At 58.6% G+C, this 22171-nt stretch overlaps 1 protein-coding gene across 2 annotated transcripts; it reads left to right on the forward strand.

The window, feature by feature from the left end:
- Positions 1–1647: 1647 nt before the first annotated feature.
- On the forward strand, positions 1648–21286 carry AMN (amnion associated transmembrane protein). Of its 2 annotated transcripts, none has more exons than XM_083840209.1 (13): positions 1648–1771; positions 2029–2163; positions 4809–4927; positions 5059–5103; positions 13843–13930; positions 14843–15078; positions 16341–16478; positions 16589–16691; positions 17486–17568; positions 17905–18091; positions 18673–18847; positions 20761–20863; positions 20988–21286. In XM_083840209.1, the coding sequence occupies exons 2-13, from the start codon at positions 2094–2096 to the stop codon at positions 21096–21098; spliced, it is 1458 nt and encodes a 485-aa protein (XP_083696335.1). In that variant the 5' UTR covers positions 1648–1771; positions 2029–2093; the 3' UTR covers positions 21099–21286. The 2 variants fall into 2 exon arrangements, with proteins under 2 accessions (XP_083696335.1, XP_083696334.1); XM_083840208.1 differs by having other exon boundaries at positions 1699–1771; positions 1887–2163.
- Positions 21287–22171: the final 885 nt, after the last annotated feature.

The raw sequence follows: 22171 nt of genomic DNA on the forward strand, positions 1-22171 counted from the left end.
TTAAATTTAAAGCCGTTCCCCTTTGTCCTGTCACTCCGCTCCCTGACAAAGAGTCCCTCCCCAGCTTTCCTGTAGGCCTCCTTTAGGTACTGGAAGGCAGCTATAAGGTCTCCCTGGAGCCTTCTTTTCTCCAGGCTAAACAATCCCAGCCCTCTCAGCCTCTCTTTAGAAGAGGTGTTCCAGCCCCCGATCATCCTCGTGGCCTCCTCTGGACCTGCTCTAACAGGTCGATGTCTTTCTTACGCTGGGGCCCCTGAGCCGAGCACAGTGCTCCAGGTGGGGTCTCATGAGAGCACCGATGATCACAGGCAGTTAGCGCTTGCACTGGCAGGCAGCAAGGAGTAAATGTGCTAATCTCTGGGCTGGGGCAGCAGCTTTCATTTCTGGAGATCGATTTCTGCTTCCTTTCATCTTTGTTTCTCTCTCTGTGCCTCTGCCTGACCCCAGCCTCGCCCTCGTTCAGCCTCCTGTTGCACTGCCTGCTCCTTGGGAGCAGCTGCGTTGTGGTGCTACAGCAGAAGCACGAGCTGGGGCAGAGGGGGGCACGCTCCAGTCCCAGGAGAAACACAGAGCAAAAGCTGGGTTGTCCCGTCCTGTCCTGTCCTAGGCTGTTCTGTCCCCCTGCTCCCAGCCACATTGCAGCTGTCCCGATACCAGGGGATTCACTTGGATTCCTGTAACTGCCCTGCCCCATCCTATCAGAGCAGCAGGAACGGGGCCTGTCCCTTCGTGGGCAAGATTTCCCATTGATGAGCGCAGGACAGATTGGGTATGTTAGACCTCTGCCTGATTGCTGGGTGAAAACAGGGCACAAAAAAGCAAAAACAGGGGTGTGTGAACCCAGACTGTGTGCGAGAGGAGGCTCACCCCACCCTGCCTTGATGTCTTGCGGCACCTCTCGCTGCATGGGGACTGAGTGGTTTCTCCTCTCCCACCTGCCTCAGACATGCTGTGGGATGCTGAGGCCATGGACAAGCGTGCGCCCTGCCCTCTGCGCACTGTGGACCTTCCTTCAAGCTGTTCCTGCTGAGCATCGCTGATTAAATTTTTTTTTTTGCCTGTTAGAGTACAGATTTCAGCGCAGCCAGCAATCACCCAGAGATCCCCAGGGAGTGATTTGTGAGCGGTAATGAGTGTGGGAGCCTTTCACCTCGAGGACATCTCTTGGCATCCAGCTCCCTACGCGGAAAGTGCTGACTGCGTTTGGGCTGATGCCCAGGCTGGGAGCTGCTGCTCCATAGCTGCTTCGCTCGGCGAGTCAGCGGGCCGTGCTTGTGGCACCGGTGGGGACGGGGACGTGGGGACAGCAGTGCCGTCCTCCCCGGGCACAGTGCATCAGCTGGGGCACCTGGGGAGTGGGAAGCCTGCCGCTCTTCTCAATCCTCCGCTCACAGGGTTACGGGTTTGGGGGAAGAGAGGATATTTCCAGGGAGTGGTGAGTGGCTTCACCAAATTACCCCCATCAGCGGGGATGGCTGGCAGCAAGGCTGGAGGAGAAACCCATCCACAGGCTTTGTGGCTCCTTAAAATGACAGTTGCTCAGGGTCAGTGGGGGCACTGCGTATGGTGGGGACCTTTGTCCTCATCCTCCTCCTGTGCTGGCGCCGCTGCCACCTTCGACCCCCAGCAGCCTCAACAAAGCAGCGTGGGGCTGCGCGGCGCGCGCCAGGTAATGAGTGAGTCAGCTGGTGGCCAAAGTACAATTACAAGTTGTTGCTGGAAGCTGCTCTCTTCCAAGGGAGCTAATTGAAAATACACGGAGACCATTATGGTAATGACGGGGTTCTGCGGGAGGGGGGGAACTGGAAGCGCATGGGGTGAGTTTGCTCTCGCCCCCGCTCCAGAAGCCACCACCACTGCTCTGAGCTCCTCGCCTCGCTCCCCAGTGGCTCTTCCAGGCTCCCCGGGGATGCCAAGAAAATGAGGAGCCTGGGAGAGGAGCTGAGAGCAAACTGGCTCCCAGGGCTGGCCGAGGCTGTGGTCAGTGCTGGGGGAAGTCTGCCTCCCGCACCGCTGCGCTCCCTGCAGCCTCCCGCGGGCTGAGCCCATCACGTGCCTGGGACAGTCCAAGGTCCGGCCGGGCAGGGCTGTGGATGCAAGCACCAGAAACCTGCAGTGACATGGATGGCCTGGTTTTCCTGCTCAGTGTGCTGCAGCTCCTTGGTGAGTACGCCCAGGGCCTGGCTGCGTGCAGAGAAGGGCTGGCCGAGGGATGATTTCCCCATTTCAAGTGTCCTTTAGCAATCCTGTTTCGGAGCAGAGCTGCAGTGTCACTTGCGGTGTGTTCGTAATGCGAACAGCAAAATGCATTTCCAGATGGACAAAGAGAAGGAAGGAGAACGAGCCTGGGAGGCCAGGCTGCAATTTGTGTGTGGCACTCGCCGCACCTCTGCAGCTCAGGTTTTCCTGCTCTCGCTCGAAGCCAGCAGCTCTGCACTGCAGGATCCATTTTCTGTTGAATATGCATGTCACTTTGATGTTCAAGGACTGCGCTTCCCTGGAGACAAGGCTGATTAAATAGCACGCTGATATTTCCCGGGCTGCGGAGGGTGCAGGAATGCGTCAGCACAGCTGTATGGGGAAAAGAGGGTTGTGCAGGAGCAGGTTAACCTCTGCGGCCCCTGAGCCCCAGCCCCGCGGCGGGCAGCGTGCCGGGCAGGCACACAGCGTGGGCTCGCTCCACAAAACACCTCGCAGCTGTGGGAACATGAGGTGTGTGTACAGTGGGGCTGGCAGAGCCTTCCTGCCACGGCTTTAACCCGGCTTTTTGGGGTGGGAAGGACACGGGTCCCTAGCATGGACAGAGCAGCTTGCAATGGCTATTTGGGAGCTTTTTCCTTTCTTAAGCCCTTTTTGACTCCAAGCCAGTGAGGACCTCAGATCTGCCCTATTCTTCCTTTGACTGCTAGGAATGGAAAGTTTTCTTGCTGTTTCTTGGGACATTTCCCACCCGTCCTGAGGCAGCTGAAAGTTGTGTCTCCAGCCCCTCTGCTCCCCTCCTGCCCCAGCTGCTCGTGGCCACGCTCCAGAGCCTGCTAGTGCATTATGACTTTCATTCAGGTTAAAACCATATTTTTTCCTCTTCATCCGGCCATGGTTATGTACAATAAATGGTCTCAGCAGAGCCCCTGGCAGAGCCAGCCAGTGCAAGTCTGCAATTATGCTCCGAAGGCGATCATTACACATTGATAAAGCCTCTGCAGAGCCTACTTAGCACAACCAGCCAGCTCTCCTCCCGGTCATTGGGACTAGCAGGTCCCAGGCGCTCTGCAGCACACCTTCCCCACCAGCCACAGCCATCCAGACCCCCTCCCATCCGAGCTGGGGTCCCCATGACCCCTCTGTCCCTCTCCACCCCACCTCCAGCCCCCAAGTCATGCTCCTGCCCCTCCTCTGCCCACTCCTCTCCACCACCTACTTTGAATGTACTCTGTAGTGTTGTTATTTTTTCTCCTTTCCTAAGGAAAAGATGAACCCTATTAAGAGCAAAGGTTTTTTATTTTACCTTTTTTCCCCCCTCCTTTCTGTCTCATAAATCACTTTCCCGAAGCCATTTAATTCAGGCTGTTGAGAATCATCTCCAGGTGAATGTGAATTTCCCAGCCAAGCCTGGGAAATGTCAGGCTCGCAGGCAGATGCTCCCGGAGCTCTTGTACAAACAGAGGGGATTAGGGTGGAAACCAGCCTCCGCCACGGCTGCTGCTCAGTGAGCGGGGCCATCACTGGGGGTGTCATGAGGGGGTACCACCACGGCACCATCGGGGTCCTGGCAGCCCATGGGGACAGCTGCTGGGGTACACCCAGCCTGGTGGGACCTCAGGCACTAGGACGCAAGCAAATCCCCACTATTGAGCCCCGAACATGTGATGCCGGCCAATATTTTGTGCTACACGCCATACCAAATCCCCTTTCTCCTCTTGCCCTCTCCTCCTGGCGCTGCTGGCTCCGCGTGCTCACCTCCTACCTCCTGGAACCACCAAGGGCAGGGGCTCTGTATTTTACTAATGCCTCATGGGTTGGGGCCCTAACGGCACCAGAAAACAAGGAATTTAATGGTTAGGTACCGGGTTGTATATATCATTCTTACCCACTGCCTGCAGGCCTTTACTGCCTTGTCTCGTGTGTAAAGTATCTGTCTCTTATTTGTATTTCTTCCTGGCTGGGTAAAAAAATATCACTCAGCCAAAAAATCCCTTTTGCAGAGGAGGCAGGGGCAGGAGGATGGGGGCTGTGGAACTGCAGTCACACAGAGGCTGATCCTGGGCAGAAAATCCCCAGATCCAGCTTGGAAAGGTCGAAGAATCCCATAGAGCATCCCATGGTGTTGGGCACTGGGACAGGCTCCCCAGGGCAGTGGTCACGGCACCGAGCCTGGTGGAGCTCAAGAAGTGTTTGGACACCGCTCTCAGACACAGGGGCTGATTTTGGGGCGGTCCTTTTCGGAGCAAGGAGCTGGAACCGACGACCCTTGTGATGGCCAGTGCTAGGGTAACGTCCTTCCTTCGTGTCCCTCAGAGCCTGGTAGATCACCCCACCGCTGCTGGGGTGAGCACGAATGGTGCCACCGCAGCGGCGTGGGCAGGGCGGGGAGAGGAAAGCGAAGTCACAGCCCCGGGCCCCAGGCTGGCGGTGGTGAGCTGGTGCGGCACGCAGGGCTGGCTTTCAAGGGTGCGGAGGTCTGGGCTGCAAACCCCGTCCCTGCGGCCACCTGAGGAGAACCAGAGGCTGCGATGCCCTCTGAGGGCCTGGCCCACGCTGGGACATCTCCCCAGAGTCCTGGGTTACATTTGCTTCCCTGTTCCTCCCAGCTGCTGCCATGGCTGCGTACAAGCAGTGGATTCCCAACACCAATTTTGAAACCGCGTCCAACTGGGATAAAGAGCGGGTACCGTGTGCCAGCGACGTGATTCGTTTTGAGAAGAACAAGGTATCAGTGCTGAGTATTTTCTTTTTTTTTTTTTTTTTTTTCAAAATGACATTGGGCATTTGGCAAGCCCTTTACCTGCCCATGGAAAGCGCCCTGAGACTTTCTTTTTTTTATTCTCGCTTTCCTTCCAGGTGCTCTCGGTCTTCGTCAGGTCTCCCCACGCAGTGACAGACATGGTGAGCAATGTGCCACGGGTGGGCGGGTGGGCGGCACCGGTCTGGTGCAACCCGCGGAGAAACCCTGTGCTGCTCCGTGCGGAAAGCAGCCTGGAGCAAAAAGCCCATTGCCATGTTTTATTTATTTATTTATTTTCACTTGGGGGAGTAGGGGGTGAAACATCCCAAAAGCCCATTGGAAGAAATTAAATTTTCTTCCCAAAAGGAAGGAAAAAAAAACCCCTGTCCACTGAGCTCTTTGCAGCAGCCTGCTCGGGAAGCACCAGCTCACGGCGCGGCTGGTGCAGAACAGATACTAGCCCTGGGCTGAGGCTAAGTGAAGCTGACAGGAAAACACTTTGAAATGAAAACAAACCATTCGGGGAAATCCCAAAATGTTGCTCAAGAAATTTCCTTTCAAATGCCATTGCTTTCCGTATTTTTCTCGGGCGCTCTTATCCCAGAGGCGGTGAGACAGGCACAGCACGGAGCTGTGATGCCCCCGAGGGGCGAGCGCGGGCTGGGGGCTGGGGGGGGCAACGGGAGGTCCTGGCTGGGGGCTCGAGCTGCAAAAACACTGTCGAGGAGGGGATGGGGAGGAGAAGCCCATCCTGACACCGACAGCGAGCTGAGCTGGGGCATCCCACCAAACGGGATGTGGCCGCGGCAGAGTTTTCTCTCTGGGCTTTAGGCTCAGCAAAAAAGTCAGAGGTGGGGTTTGGCTCTTTTATCAGCCATTAAGTCTGAACGGGCCCTTGAAATTTACGTCGTATGATTTGTGCGGGCTGTCTACCCCGCTAATAATTTTGATGCTTTAATAACGCCATGCGCCGCATTTAATCCCTCTACAAATATTTGGAGGAGTTACTTTATTTACGTGGCATTTTAAATATGAATGTTGGAAGGAAAGAATGTACTTGGGAAATACGTACAAATATAATGTAATAAATGAGGTGGAATTTACCCAGAGAAGAAAAGAGCAAAATATCACTCCAGTAGATTTTATTTTACTTACAGATGAATGTATAATATTTCTAAAGTACTTTCATCAGAGGACTGCGAAGTGCATAATTGCAAAGCAGCATTATTCATTACAGCATTAGCCTTTCAAAAACAAGCTAAAGAGCCGAAATTAAAAAGACCCAGGGCTGGCCATGCGCTGGGAACAAAGGCGAGAGGCCAGTGTCACACCAACGACCCCACCTGCGGCAGCAGAGCCCCGCCGACCTCTTCTGGGCGCTCAGCTGTAGGTTTCCACCACGGGTGGTAGAGTCAGGGTGCCCGAGTGGCCCCAAAATCCTCCCCAGCACCAGGTCAGGCTCTGGTGGGGGTTTCGAGCCCTTTGCAGCTGACTTCCCAGCACGCAGCTCCCTCCTCCTCAGATCATCACCGTTTGCAGTGCGCTGTCCCATTGAGTTCCCAAACCTGGCTAATCAATTTCTTAATTTCACCTCCACCATCTCCCTCTCCCTGCCGTGCGCTGCCGTGCTCTGTGGTCACCAGGTGATAAGGGGATTGCCAAGACGAGGGATTTTAAAAGAACGAAATCCAGCACCTGAGCTGGGGACGGCATGAAATTTGGCAACGGGGTCGTTCGGAGGCAAATTGGTTCTGAGGCTTTCTGCAGTGAGGCAGGGCTGCACCTGTTCGGATGCTGGCCTCGCCGCGCCGCAGAATTAATCACTCAAATCAGCAGGAATACATTAAGCTTTGGAGTCGCCATGGAGATGCTATACAGCCTTTGGCCAGAGAAAAAAATAAATAAAATAAAAAAACAGGCGCGCGATGCTTGCTATAGCATCACAGGAGGGAATTCGTGGCCAGGGAAGGGGCTCGGCTCTCATTGACTTTCATGAGGACGGTGCTGACTGCGCAGGGGAGGAGATGCTGGGGCTGGTGCAGGACTGGTGGAGAGGTGGTGCGAGGACTCTTGTTCCCCCCCATGCCCCCTGTGTGAGAAACACCAAAATGCCCGTGCTCACCCCCGAACAGGCTGTTTGCTGCGCTCCCACTGCTCGTCCCCTGCCCCTGTGTGTGTGTGCCCATGGATAGCGGCAAGATCAGACCCGATCCCGTTGTTACAAGACCCTCCTCTCGTTTCTGTTTTCCCCTCCCTCTTGTTTTCCCCTCCTGCATGCCGCTGCGCACTCAGCGCCCGCTCGCTGCTCCTCTTCTCCGGGGCGAGCCGCAGCCCCCGGCCCCTGCCCAGCACCCCGCAGCCCCCCGGAGCTGTCGGGATCAGGTCGGAGCTGCAGGGGCACAAAACCACAAAACCCACCTCCCCTGCTTCAAGGGAAGAACCTTCATTGTCCGATTTGTCACTTGTCTGCTCTGAAGGTTAGAGCGGGTCTCTAATTCAGCTACACGCTAAATCCAAATCCAGCTTAAGCGTAAGTGACTTTGAAGCGTAACCATCACTATTAGGCTGGATTTTCTATGGTCTTTAGCTGCCTAAAGATGCAGATAAGTATTTAGCAGGCTTCCAGAGGTGCCTGAGGGTAAATCTGCAAAAAAAGGACGGAGGTGCTCGGCGCGGCAGTGCCTGATGTGCCAGCAAGGCAGCGAAAACCCAGGACCTGGCAAGGGGCAGGGGACCCAGACCCAGCATCCCCGTACCCTGCTCGCGGCTGCGGGGCTGCTCCTGTGTCTTGTGCTGGGTGCCGTGACCCGGGTCCAGCTGCACCCCTGGGTGCTCGCCCTGTTCGTGGCCCTGAAGGGCTGCAGGCTCTGCAATGCAGCCGTTCCCCGCGGGAAAGCCGGGCACGGCGTCCCCCAGCCCGCACGGGCCCTCGAGCAGTGCGTGCCCCAGCCGGGGCCAGGGACGGCCCGCGGGGTCAGGGATGATGCCACTTGCTATTTCTGGGGGGGCAGGAGTCAGGTTTAGCCACGTGGGCAGCGCAGCCTCGTGTGGTCTCGGGGTCAGGGCACAGCACAAGCATCACCTTCTGCTCTCTGCTGCTCCCTGCTTGGGGGGAAAACACCGATGTCCTGGGCATCTCGGGTGCCTTCAGCCCCCGGAGCCCCCTGCCCAGTTTGCACAACGCCTAATGGCTGGTGGCGCTGCCACCTGCACCGAGCTGGAGGCCGCTCATCACACCCGATTTTCTCCCCGTCCCCACCCCAAGGTGTCCGGGAGGTGACGGGGTGGGATTGTCCCCTAGGGACCCCGCTGCCCGCTGGACCGAGCTGTGCCCAGCGCCCATCCCACCCTCACTGAGGTCCAGCTGCCCAAACCTTGTCCCTGCCCACCCGCTGCGGGGCCCTAAGCCCCAGGGAGGGTCAGGAGCTGGGGTCCAAGCGGGTCCTCATCTCTCGGCGTTTTATTTTTAGCTGCCTAATTGTGAGAGCAGAATGTACTCGGCTTTGCTGCAGGATGCTCCTGCTTGGTTCCTGGCAGAGATTGATCTCGAAATGCCAATTGCTCTCCAGGGGCGCTGGCTCTAATGAATTGCAATGGTTTGTGCTCGGCCCACGCACCGCCGCTCCCCTCCCCCTGCTTCCGAAATCGCGGCGACGCAGGTTAACGAGACCCAGGCAAGGGAATAGTTTCTCTTTTCCCGAGATGAAGGTAAAAATTTTACGGGAGTGTGTGCGCGTGTGTGCGTGTGTGTGACGACACATAATTACCATCCCAGATCCTGCGGGCTGTTCTCCGGCACCGCACCTGCCTGAGGAAGGGGTGCAGCGAAGCAGCTTTTTGCAGCCGTCCATGCTGACACCTCCCTGCCTTTATTTGATCCTTGCAGACTCGTTTGCAGCAGGAGGGAGCTGCAAAGCCCGCGGTGAGCAGAGCAGCGCGCCAGCACCCCGGGGGCTCGTGGGCTGGGGCAGGTGCTGGGGCAGCTCTGGCTCTGTGCCTACGTCCCACGGCGAGCACCTCCAGCCACCTTCCGTCTCTCTCTGACCTTGGGCACAGAGAGGAGTTCAGAAAAATGAGCTGAACTAATCCCGAGTAGATTTGTAAATAGCTCTAAGCCTCTGTTTGCAGTCTGCATCCATAGCTCAAGTGCCTTAGCCTGATTTGCACTCCCGCAGGTGCGAACGTTTCACGTACCGGCTGCTCGGCGCGGGAGCTGTGTCCCTGCTCTCACTTCTTGGGCAAAACAGTGAGGATGCTCCCGACGTCCCCTCGTCCCTCTGCCCAGGCACCTGGACACCCAATTTCTGCCCAGGGAGGCTCTGAGCCCCCAGGCAGCACCCACACATGGCCCAGGAGCTGCTTGGTGCAGCAGGACTTTGGGAGGGCTTTGGTCCCCTGGGGGAAAGCTGGCAGCCTGCTGACCTCAGGAGGATTTTGGCAGGACCTCCTTCCCCCCAGGGCCAGGAAAAGCTGTTGGTTTGCATTTTATCACGGTGCTGCAGATAAAGTGCATCCCAGCAGAGTGTTTCGAGTCAGGTGGAGCTGCGGGTCAGCCGAGAGGGGCTCAGCTGCCCCCTGAGCACAGCCTCGCCACTCCATCACCCTCACGCTACGTTTTGGGACCCCGAGGTGCCGAGGCCAGCTCGGCGGGCACAGCAGGGGAACCTGATCCTGCGTTAATGAGAGCACAGTTGCCAAATCACCCTGCCTTGCAGGGGGGCAGCAGGGGTGTAGGCAGGGGAGAGCAGCCAAGCGCCTCGATAACGTGCAGGGGACGATGCCGGAGTGGTGACGTCCCGCCGGCACGCTGCTCCGCCACCCGTGCCCCTGCTGCTGCCCTGGGTGAAAGCAGAAGGGCGAGGTACTCGAGGGAGCCGATGAGGGCTGGAGTGCATCTTCGTTGAGCAGCGTTCTCATGGGGAAAAAAAGTGCACATCTCACCCTTTTTCCTTAGGATGCTGAAGCCCAGCTCCTCCCGGGGGGCATGTCTCACGGAGGGATGTCAGGCTAACCGTGGCCGTGGCACCTTCCCACCCCTGCTCCCTCAGCAGCGAGGTCTCTGCAGTTTCCAGCCGTTCGCCCAGTGGTGCTGGGATGCTCCAGGTGCAGGGGCAGGGGAAGGAGCGGGGTCAGGATGGAGCCAGCAGCACTGGGCTTGGAAGCGAGCTGGAGGATGCAGGTGTGAGCTTCATCCGGGCAGGAGAGAGCGCAAAGGAAGCCCCTAACAAACCAAAGCAACCCCACGGCAAGCAGAGCCCTGGCAGCACTCCAGAGCCGTCGCAGGGATTTACCTGTGGATGAATCTGGCCCCGTGCCTTGCTGCTGGATCCCACCCAAGAGCCCGCACACCTGGCGGCACTCAGAGCCCCCGAGGGCAGGGGGAAAACCCCCGTATTTCCCATCCACAGGCAGCAGCAGGAAGGGACCAGAGGCTGCCTGTTCTCCTGCCCGCCTCCTGCCTTTCCCCCTGGCAGATGCATCCCATTTTCCCTGTGCTGATGGATGTGGCACTGCTCCTCTCACTCACCTCAAACCTTTGCCAGAGCAGTGCCGGGATGTGCCAGAGGCTGGGTGCAACCCATCTCAAAAGCTGCCCTCTCAGGCCTTTGCCTTTGGGCTAGGATAGTTGCAGGTCATTCTGCAGGAAAGAAATGCAGGAGGTGGCTCCGGCCCTGCCTTCCCCTCTCCTTCCTTTTGTACCTCTGCAGTTGGTGTTGTTCTCACCGACATGTTGGGGCAGCAGGACTGCACCTCGTGCCGCGGCACAGTGCTGGCGTGGCACGTGTCATGGCTGAGAGCGAGGTGGGGTCTTTTCTGTCGTCTTTTTGGGTCTTTTTTTCTGACTTTGATTAGAAAAATTATGGCTGCGTTTCAGTTGTGTTACATTTGATAATGAAGACCAAGGAGATAAGTCATTTACCAGTGTCAGGGGTGGGAAGTCACTAGTGGGACTCCAAGCTCATGGTATTAATGGCCCTGGAGTACGGGTTGGCAGGAGCCGAGGAAAACAGATGAAACTGCCAGCTTTTTGGCTCTGGTCCTTTGGTACATGTCATTGCTCAGTTCAAAATGTACTTGGAGAGGGGCCCAGCCTATATGTAATTCCTATACAAACTCCCAAATGCAGAAAGCCACTGCCCAACCAGCGTCTCCACTCGTCCTCTGCAGTGAGCCGAGCTGCTTAACTCTTTGCTCTGCTAGGAAAAGACAAAGTGCAAATCGTTTACAAACCCGGACACCAGCGTGTGCACCTCGGGAGGGTCTGCCCAGCTCTGCTGCCGACAGCAGAGGCCCCACTGCTGCTTCCCCACGAGGCTGGCAGTGGTGGGTGTGCAGCACCTCTGCAGTGGTGGGCAGCAAGCTGTAGATGCAGCTGCTGGTGTGGGGGCCAGCCTCGGAAACTCCTGCTGGGAAGCAAAAGTGCAGGGCTCTTCTTGCATTCTGTGCTTGCTGGAGGAGCTGCATCTTCTCCGGAGAGCCCTGGGGCCGGCGGTTGCAGACCAACCCCAGCCAGCCCACAGGCTCTGCAGGTGTGGGGCAGGCTGGGCGTGAGGCTAAGGGGCACATTCTTCCACCTCTCCCGTGGGCACGAGTGGTGCCATACGTGAGCAGAGCATGCTGCTGACCCTGCAGCTGCTCCAGACCCTGTCCAGACGCTGCTCACCTCATGTGCAAGGGGGCTGTGACGTTGAACCTGCTGGGTCACTGGATTTGTGTATCTGTGTGTGGATCTGCAACCAGCCAAGGTCCTTACCTGGCTGCCTTCCTTTGCTCCGGGCGTAACGCATGTACAAAATGCTCTTGCATTGCTCCCGGGAGCAGTGTGAGTAATGCAGATTACAAATGTATGGACACACTTGTCTGAGTGCTGCCTTTGCAGCTTTTTTCTCCCCCTCATTAATTTGTGAAGCTCTGAACAAACAAACCCCTGGACAGAAAAGCTCGCTGCATGGCCTCGGGGTGTTTGGGGTGCTCTGATCCACAGCCGCAGCCAAAGGGCTAGGTAACCTCACTGGGGAGAGAGATGTCCATCAGGCAGGGGGCAGAGATGGGACTTCCCAACCTGGTGGTCTCAACCTAGCAACAAAACTCACCACCAGCACCTTCTGCAGCCTGGGAAAGCGACCAGGGGCCAGCTGGTGACAAGCCACCGGGGGTCAGACACCTCCCTCCCTGCTCGGCGCAGGCACACAGGGCTGCAGCCTGCAGGCTTGTCGAAAACGAGCCACAGTGCTTCGCTTGGTAAAGGAGGCTGGTAGCATAGAGCTTGGCCAGCTCAAAGCAGGCCAAGTCCCGAGCCTCAAAATGTCACTAGATGTGGCTTCTGCATCTGCAGGCAGAGGGCACGTTGCCATTCTCATCCTGGCAGACCTTTCAGCCTCTCTCCGTGTTGGAAAAATTGGCTTTACTCAGGAGCAAAGAGGTTTGGAGGACATGATGGTGCGGTTCCCAGTTAGGCACTGCACGTCCTGCGGTCTCGTGAAGCAGCACCCGTGGGCAAATGTCTCCTTCTGGGCGGTGGGGAGGCGCCGTGCCTCGGGGCAGGAGGAGCCCAGAGCCCAGGCATCGGCCTCCTCGCTCCGTCTGTGCAGCGGGGCCGCCGGTGGGACCGAGCACCCGCAGGCGAGGCCTCCCCCCGGGACAGAGAGCTGTCGCAGCCACCCGCTGCCGCCAGTCCCAGGTCTCGCTTTCTCCAACCCTCATGCATATTTAAAGGCCAATTAAGTAGACGAAACCTCACCAGCTCATCGAGCGTGCCTCTCTCCGAGCTGCACGGGCCCAGCGCGGACCCGAGGGCTCCCAGCGGCCGGTGGAAGCGCGGCTGTGCCCCCGATGGACTGAGCTGGAGGAGCCTCGCGCATGACTCACCCCTTGGCGCGTGGAAATACTGGGGGAAAACCCAGCTTTTCCTTTGGCAAGCTGCACGTGGAAAATGAGGCGAGCTGGGCTGAATAAGCGGCGCGCTGTGAGTGAGTCGGCCGCTTGCTGCAGGCCGCACCGGGGCGGGCAGCGCCGGCTGGAGGCTGCGGCTCCCCGCTGAAATGGGGCAGTGCTGTGCTCTCCAGGCTGGGCAGGGTTTGTCCCGCAGACCCCTCTCAAACCAGGCAAGCGTGGTGCCACCGGCTTGGCCGGGCTGTTTGCCCGAGGGGGTGCGAGGAGGCGGTCTGGCTGCGGCAAGCGGTGCTGAGTGCTGCTGCCTGCTTTCCACGGCTCGCCCCCCGCACAAACCCACTCCATCTGACACCTGCTTGGGCTCCCTGATTGATTTCTGCTGATCTGCCGCTGAGGGGCAAACACAGTCGGTGTGGCAGGAGCCAGCACGGTGAGATGCTCACCCACCGGCCAATGCCTGCACAGAGGCATGTCCTAGTCTGTGGGCCAGTGTAGGGCATCCTTATAAATTCTCATCCTTTAATAAACCCACTGTGGTTTTGTTTTTTTTTTAACCTTTAATAAACCCGCTGCCCAGCCGGCAGCCATTGGGAGCCCACTGCTCTGCCACCTCTGGGCGCTTGCAGACAGGAATTGGGTTTTGCATGGCCCAGGAATTTATGGAGCCATTTTGGAGCCGCTGGGAGCGTTTGTGTATGCCAGAGGAGGAGGGAGCCGTGGAAAGAGCTTACCTGGCTTTTCTGCTTTTCTTGTTTCCCTGAATGCTTCGTGCTTTTCTGTGCTGCTACAAGACCAAGTGAAACCCCATCACAGCATCCCCGTCCGTAAAACGAGGCGACGATGCCTTCCCATCAGGCAGGGCACAGTGAGGGTAGCTCCTAATGACTGCAGAGTGCCTCGGAGATGGGGAGCGCAATCGGCATCCTGATAATTAGCGGCGTTATTTGATGACAAGCCTGGGTGGCTGGCAGCGGGGCCGCAGTAACGCTCTTAATCCCTTCCTCCAGTTCCTCCCCCTGAACGGAGAGCTCCTCCTGGCACCTGGCGCCGGATTCGTGGCTTTCGACGGCAGCTGGGACGCGGGATGCGGCTCAGGTACCTCGTGCGGGGCTGGCCGCCCAAGCGCCACGCGCTCAGCCGCACGAATTCAGCAGCGGCAGCGCTACCAAGGCCTCTGCTCTCCCCCCTCGTCGCGGGGTGACTCAGCCCCTCTGAATCCCTGCCCGCTCTTTGATGGCTTCCCCCACGTCGCGTCTCGTTTCTCCCGCCCCATCACCTGTCTTCTAAAACAGTAATTATACCAGGGGGCTCTTTGAAGTCGGAGCGGCGAGGTAAATGTTGTTTGCGTTTCACCCTGCCTATTAAGCATGCAGCCACATCAAAGCCCTCGTTTTGCTTTGCCACGGTGTTTCTAAAGAAAACTGGTTACAAATTGCACACCCGGGCCTCCCAGCACAGAGCTGCAGCCGTTTGGGAGCACTGCCCTTCGGCCCCGCGGGCGTCCGTGTGCGCGGGTGTCTCGGCACATCCCGCTGCCTCCCGCAGCTCTCAGACCACAGCGAGCGAGGCAGCGGTTTGGTTTGGGCAGTGCCACTTGTTTGCCCCAACGCTGCTTGCCCCGGAGATGTACTTTTGCTGTCCTGGAGCCAAATAACACGTCTGGTGGCACGTGGTGGTGTAGTCCAGCCGCAGGACAGTGTCGGCTACAACAGCACGCGTGGGGCTGCTGGAGGGGCCTGCAGCACTGGGCTGTTTTCCCCCCTTAACCTTAAGGTTCAGCTTTAAAGAATGGGGAAAAAAATCCCCTGGGGTCTGGGTCCGGGGGTCTGCAGCCAGAAGCTGGGCTTTGCTGCTGCCGCCCGCCCTTGGCAGGAAGCCCTGCAGGGGGAGGCGATGCCAGCAGGCTCCTCGCCCCAGCCCTGTGGCCAAGCGGCCACCACTTTTACCCACCCAGAGGCTGTGGGTCAGGTCCAGCTCCCTCTCCACCTCTCCTCTCACTTGTCCCAGGCACGGTGCTGAGGTTTGCTGATGCCGAGCAGCGCTCCTGGTTCGACCCCGCGCTGTGGCAGGATGTGTCCCCCGCTGGGGACCAGGAGCCAGCCGGGCACATCTTCTCCGTGGATGAGGAGCGAGTCCCGTGCCAGTACGACGATGTTATCTTCCAGCCCGAAACCTCCTTCCGTGTGAACCTCGACTCATCGCGACAAGCGATCCGTCTCCGGAGCATCTCGCTCATGGGACAGGTAACGAGGAGCCGGGGGGGAAAACTTCCTCAGCACCTCCTCACTGCATCCCCAGGGAGGTGCAGCATCAGGCAGACGACGATCCAGAGATTTGGAGAATTTTTTCTCCCCACCAGCACCCTCTGTGCCACCAAGGGACTGCCCCTGTCCCAGGCACGTGTCTGCCACCGCTGTGCCCAGGGCCCCCCCGGGACGCCTGCCTCCCACCCGCAGCCTGGATGTGCCCCGCGGGCTGACAGTTGTCTCCCGGCTTTGGCTCCGTACCGCTCTCTAATTGATCGGGGGGATAATTATAGGAACGCTCGCAGCCTGCTGCGCTTCGGGCCAGGCAGATGCCAATCCCCGTCCCTCGCGGTCGGAAGAGCTGAAGATCACAGCCTCTGCGGCAGCACACAGGCGCTGCCTCCAGAAGCGGGAGATGCGGTAGACATCTCACAAGTGATTTATTATTTCTGCTGCTGTGCTGCCTGGGATCAGCCATTTCGGGGCCAGGCGTCAGGAAACAAGCACGCTGGCAGTTCCAGCACCCCGATGGAGCTCACCTGTGGGGTCCAGGGGATGCTGAGGTGGATGGTCCTGGGTGCTGGAGTGGTGCCGGTCCTGCTGATGCCTGGGATCCCCCCCAGCACTGAGGGGCACAATCCTGCACCACCAAACCCCCCTGATGGCTGCAGTGCTGTGGAGTGGAGGCAACTGCTGAGTGATGAGCTGGAAAGAGAAAACGCTTTGTATTTTTGTGTATATCTCATATTTCTCAAAATCCAACCTTGTAATGAAAGACAACTCTGTCCCTTTCTATCCAGCCCACTCCTTGCTGCCTGCAGGGTATTTTCACCCCAAGGACCAAGAAATCCTCTTGATGTGTCAGGAAGGGCCTCCCGGGGAAGGCAGCGGGTGCAGGGTGTAGGTGGCTGTGCAGGACGAGGCTGGGAAGTCCAGCTCTGCATGTGCTGAGCCGAGCCCACTGACATGTTCCCCAGCTTGAAGGCAAACACCTCATACCCAGTCCCTTCCCCCTCTAATTAAAACCACATAAACTGAGTCCCTGGCCCAGCAGAAAGAGGCAGAATAAGAACATTCCCATGATTTATTTGTGGTCTTTTAAAAAAAACCAAATAAATTGGAAAAGACTTTTCTGTTGGCCCCGTGGAAAAGCCGGAGCGGGCGATTTGCAGGGTTTTCCTGCTGTGTGGCTGCTGCAGGCTGCCTGCTGGAGGCGGTGATGGAGGTGCTCATCGTCCTCTTGCTCTCCTCCCGGGCAGGAGCTGAGCAGCGCCGAGGCTTGGGCCGAGTACCTGGGGGGCCCCTCGGCCCCGCGGCAGTTCCACGGCAATGGCACCCTGCAGGTGACAGGCACCCGCTGTCCCCACAGCTCCGGCTGCGCCTGTGGGAACACCCAGGTGAGTCCCCCCGGGGAAATTTGGGGAAGCGCTCTGGGAGCGAGGGGCGATTCCTCCCTATCGAAAGGAGCGGGGGGATGAGGGACTGACGCTGCCCTGCTCTCCTCTAGGACGGACACCGCATCTGCGCGTCCCTGCTCGGGGCAGCGGGGTGCCCGGCACTGCCCTGCCAGAGCCCCCTGCGGCCCCTCGGCCACTGCTGCGGGGTCTGTGGTGAGTGGGGGCCCGGAGTGTCCTGGCGGGGGTCACAGCGCGGCAGGAAAACTTGTGCAGTGCAAAACAAGCAAGGGAAATGTGCCTTTTTTGCACCTTTCCAACAGCAAGTTCGTTTTGCATCATTTAAGATAAAAACTTGCAGAGTGAGAGCGTTCCCTTGGCTGTGGGCACATATTTGTTAATCTACCTGGCAGTCTGTTTAGGGCAATTTTTCATACGTGCCTGTACCTGGATATTTGGTACGTCACACCGAATTCATTAAAAAGGCACCATATGTTTCTCTGATATACTCCTAAAAGCACAGCCTTTTAAAGCCATTAGGGGAATTTCATATTTCACCAAATGTTTGCTTGCATTGTTTCCGAGGAAAATATCTGAATCGATGAATGCAGGGCAGCGACAGAGGGCACACGAGTACCCGCTCCTTTGTGCCTCTCCTCCAACGGCACGGCAGCATTGCTGCACCGCAGCCTTGAGACCCCGCTAAATGCAGAGCTTCCCGCGGGTGTATGCGGGAGAAAGCTTTCAGGGGAGAGCTTCCCGCTGGAAATACAACACCAAACAAAAGCCTTTCACTCGAAGCAGCTGCTGAAAAGGCCAGCGAAGGAGGCAAGGTTTCTCCGGGCAGCGCTGCTCAGACGCTGCTCCACTCCCCAGGCCCGGTGTGACCCAGCTGTCTGGAGGTGTTGGGGTCCCTGGGTGCCATCTGGGGCGATCGGAGTCGTGCCTCTGCTGCAGCACTCTGCTCTTTTTGGGCTGTGACTGCTTGTCTGTCTGCTTTTGGACCGCAGGAGCTGTTGTCACCCTGGATTTCACACCCGATTTTGACCTGCAGAAGTACCAGGACAGAGTGGTGCGAGCCTGGCTCAGCCTGGTACGTCCCAGGGGTGCGGGGTGTCTCGGTCCCCACCGTTTGGGAGGCTTCTCCTCCCAGATTCGGCCTCTCAGGCGTGCCAACTTGCCCTGGGGGCTGGTGCGGCTGAGGTCCCATCCCATGGGGTGCTACACTGAGCTGCGTCCTCAGCTGCAGGCTGGCTGGAGGGGTTTTCCCTCTGGGAAGGCAGCAGCAGGGATGGCAGCTCTGTGCTGGGGCTCACGTGCAGATTTGGTGGTGGTCCTCACCGGTACGTCCATCAGGGCTGTCTGCGGATGGGATTTGTTTCTGCCCACCGCTCTCACGGGCTTTATGTGACTTTTGTGTTTTGGAAAGCCCAAGTACGAAGGCGTTCAGATGGCCATCTCCAAGGTGCACAGAGCTCAGACCTTCCTGGGACTCCTCCCGCGGGGCTCCACGCCTGTCATCCAAATCGTGCTGGTCGACGGCGGGGCTGGAGAGCAGGCTGGCACCGCGGCACAGCAGCTGGCCGCAGACCTCGTGGGCGACATAGCACAGCACGGTAACTCTGCCATCCTCTAAGACACTTCCCCGAGGCACTCACAAACTGCCTCACCCCCACCAGGGCCTAAAACACACACTGCTTTTCTCACCATTTCATTAGGGAGCCTTGCTTATCCCAAAGTTTCACTGTTTTAATCATAGCGGTGCGAGTGGAGCACCATGAAATGAAACTTATTTTTTTCCTGTTTCCTGTGCTTCAACCTGTGCCCATCCTTGCCCCGAGGGCACCTACCTGGCCGTGGGCAGCCTGGTGCCCGCAGGACCCAGGTCCCTCTCTGCAGAGCTGCTTTCTGGCCAGAATGCTGTGAGTGAATGCAGCCCTGCAAGAGGCAGGAAAGTGTGTCGATCACAGCTGGGGCACCACACACCCAGCCCTGTGGGTCCAGACCCACACAGACCCATCCTGGCTGAGTCCACCCAGATGTTTATCCCACCCCGTCCTCGGGGAATGGGGCTAAAATGGGTGACCCTATTGTGCCAGGCCCAATTGCCGATCCCCTCTTCCATGTGCACAACGGGGCGGTGTGCAGGTATCTTGCCCTCTCCAGCCCGCACCCGTTTCTTCCTGCTCCCTCCCAGGTGAAGCACTCGGCATTTCAAGCAGCAGAATGGAGGTGGCCACCGGCAGCACCCTCAGCGGGCAGGCAGGAAGCCGCGCAGCGAGGAGGATTGCAGCGGGGACGGTCCTGGGGCTGCTCTCCGGTCTCCTGGTGCTGGGAGGGGTCCTCTTTCTCTACCGAAAGGGAAAGCTGAGGTAGGGACAGGGCTTCTGCAGCAGCGTACAGCTAATGGTAACCTGCAACCTGTGTCCTGCTCTGCTGGCTTCCAGCCAGGGCCGCTGGGAAGGTCTGAGGTGGCCGAAGGGCAGCTTCATGGCCCCAGCCTCCTCCGCAGCCAGGAGGGATCTGCTGGGCACAGCTGCCCTTGCTGCCTGGGGAGATCTCCCAGTCCTTGTAGCCTTCTGCCTGCAGCCTGCCAGGGGATGGAGAGCTGCAGCTGCCAGCTTCTAAATAGAGCCCCATCAAAGCCGTGCAAAACAGCTCTGAAACAGCCCTGAGAGGGGACAGCAGCGTCAGGAAGCAGCCACAGCTCTCCCCCAGTGCCCTCATCCTGCACGCTGCGCAGCGTGCTGGGCACCACCTGGATCTCCATCCCCTTCCCCACGACACTCGGCATCGGGGTGGGCACGGGGCAGTGCCCACAGCAGGCTCTGGCTGCCTGCAGAGCCTTGGCCAGCAGCATCCAAATCCCTGCTGCCCCAGGGAGAGAGGCACCCCCATTTCATCCCCGTGGATTAGAAGAGGCAAGGGGTGATTTGCAGGTTTATTGGTATGGCTCGCCCCACCGCCCTGACTGCAGGCAGCAGGGATTGACCCCAAACATGTTATAATGCTGAGGGCATCGAGAGCGTCTCTGTGTGCCCGGTGCGCTGGTACCTGCCAGGGGACGCGGAGCCAGGGCTGCTGCTGGCTGTGTCATGGGCTGACAGCGGAGCAGGTGGCCGGGGACGCTTCCCCTGCCGCGTGGCACGTGCTGGCATAACGCTTCCCAGCCATAAACCAGAGCCTCCGTTTAATTTCTAAATAAAACTCCCAGCCCCGTAATTGCTACTTGATGATTTATATTCCACTGACACTTCCTTGGACGCTGGACAGGCCTTTGAAACCCGCTCTGTCAGCAGCGGGAGGGAAGGGTGTGCAGCTACCAGAGATGGGCTGAGCCCGTGTCCCCAGCCGCCCTGCTCCTGCGGCACGTCCCTGAGCGGCTCCGGGGCGGGGAACACCCACCGGTGGGGTTTTGGGGAGGGGGTGACCCGGGGGTGCTCCCCCAGTGACCCAGGGGAGCTCCCCCCAGGGTGGGGTGACCCCAGGGTTGCTCTCCCCCAGGCTGCCCTGCTGGGCTGTGGTGAATTTGGAGGCAGGGCCACAGAGACGTGGTGTTTTTGGTTGGGTTTGCTACGCTTGTGGGTTAATGATCAGCCTGGCCCTGGATGTCTTCTTCCAGCAGCCACCGAGTCCCCGTGAGGGCGTTACTTGCTGGACAGGCTGCACACGTCTGGCTGCATGCAGCGGAGCTGTCCTGGCCACCAGCAAACCAACAAATTCACCTTGTTCCCACCAAAAAGACCCCAGCACTCTCGCATTGTGTATGTGAGCACGCTGGGGGTGCTCGGGGGCTGCGGTGACACGTGTGGAGCCTCGTACCTGGCACGGGGACACTGCTCGGGACCGGGACCCTTAGGATAAGAGTAATGAGGAAGCTAATGAAAGCAATGGTAGTGATTAAGGTGATGAAATGATAACATGGTAAAAGTAATGATAAAAAGTAATTAGTGCTTGTTGAGATTGCAGTGGGAACAGGTGGCAGCTCTGTGGCAATTCATTTTAGCCTGGGAAAGGCGAGCGATGGCTCTGAGGCGATGAGCACCACGTGGTTCTCTGCGGGCTGGCAGGGTACAGGTCCCAGAGCGGCAGGCCCACTGCTTTCTGCTCATCGACATGCAGCTTTCCTCGAGGAAGGGGCACGAATGTCCCATTTCAACGATCACCCAAACCTTTGGCCCCTATTTCCCACCCACCTCTTGTATCGGCAGCGTTTTGGCTGGGGGTGCGCAGGGAGGGTGCTGTAGGGCTGGGGTGCAGAGGGTGACACCATGTCTGTCCCCAGGCCGTGTCCCCTGCGCCTCCCCCGCCTCCGGGACCAAGAGGAGGACCCGGCCTCCCCCGAGCCAGCGAGTGACAAAGGCTTCGACAACCCCATGTTCGACGTGGTGAGTGGCCCCTGCCCGGGGACACGGGGTGCTTGGGGACGTGGGGGTGCTCAGGGCTCTGCGCTGGGTGGGTTTTGCTGGGGGTGTTGCTTCCCCTTTGATTTTCCTTCCCCTGCTGCTGCAGGAACCGCTGGACGCCGGCTCCGTGGAGGAGGCGCCGCAGGAGCTGGCTCCCAAAGCCCCGCCGATGTTCTACCTCAACCCCCTGTACGACCCAAGCGAGACCGAGACCTGACGGCGAGGCCCGGTGCCCAGGCAGCCAGGAGGTCAGCCGCAGCCTCCTGGGGGACACCGCCACCCCTCCGCCCCTCACACGGCTCCTGGTGGGATCTAAACCACAAGCAGCGGAGCCCACCTGAATAAAAACATCCGTGTGGTGAAGGAAATGGCAGCAAACCTTCACCGTGAGTGCTCGGCCACGCAGGCACGGCCTCCTGGTGTCACCTCTGTTCACATGACACATGTTTTGTTGGTGCCATGATGCTGGTCAGCGTTGGGCTCTGGGTCTTGTGTGGCACCTGGCGAGGTGGGGTCTGACTCTGCAGGGTGCTGAGTGCCCTGTGCCTGGGCCAGCCCCACGCTGGATGTGGCCCGGGGCACATGGCCTGCTGCAGGAGGGACGAGGGGACGGGGCCCTTCGCTAGCATGGGTCAGGGCAGCGGTGGCACGGGGGGAGCCTTGGTGGTGTTTGTGGTGTGCCGCGTACCCTCAGGTGTCCACAGCGTCAGGCACCTGTTCCTTCCAGAGCGGGTCTACTGAGTGAGCCTGAAATTATGGAAATAGATGCAGATTTATGCAAATTTGCACTCTGCTGGGTTTTCAGTAGGGCTTGTTGGCATATTCCATAAGGAAGTAGCTATTTTAAGTTTATTATATTTTCTTCAAGTCTCTGGAAGACATAATCCCTTCTCAAAGGCCTGGGAAGGCATCATGAGAGGTACTGGAGCCCTGACATGGGGTGACAGGCGATGAAACACGCTGCAGCTGGCTCTGATGAAGCCATCGCCTGCTGCCTGCGGTGGCTGCCACCGGCAGGCTGGGCACACGCAGGTCCCTCAGATACCACCCCTGACTCAAATCCTTGCCCTGCAGAGGGGGGGCAGTGGGGACACGGCACACCACAGCCAGCCCCGGTGCTGGTTTGTGGCTGCGATGTTACCATGGTGCCTGGAGAGCGCCCGCAGCATCTGCCGGCCCCGTGCACCGCGGCTGTTCTCGCTGCTGGGGGGGGGGGCGTTTGCTGTGCTTCGGAGTGTTTTTGTGCTCTTTTCCCCTTTCACATCAGTTCATTGCAAGTGACTGAAGCTC

Source organism: Anser anser (genome assembly GCF_964211835.1).
Source record: "Anser anser genome assembly, chromosome: 5".
NCBI classification, from domain to species: domain Eukaryota; kingdom Metazoa; phylum Chordata; class Aves; order Anseriformes; family Anatidae; genus Anser; species Anser anser.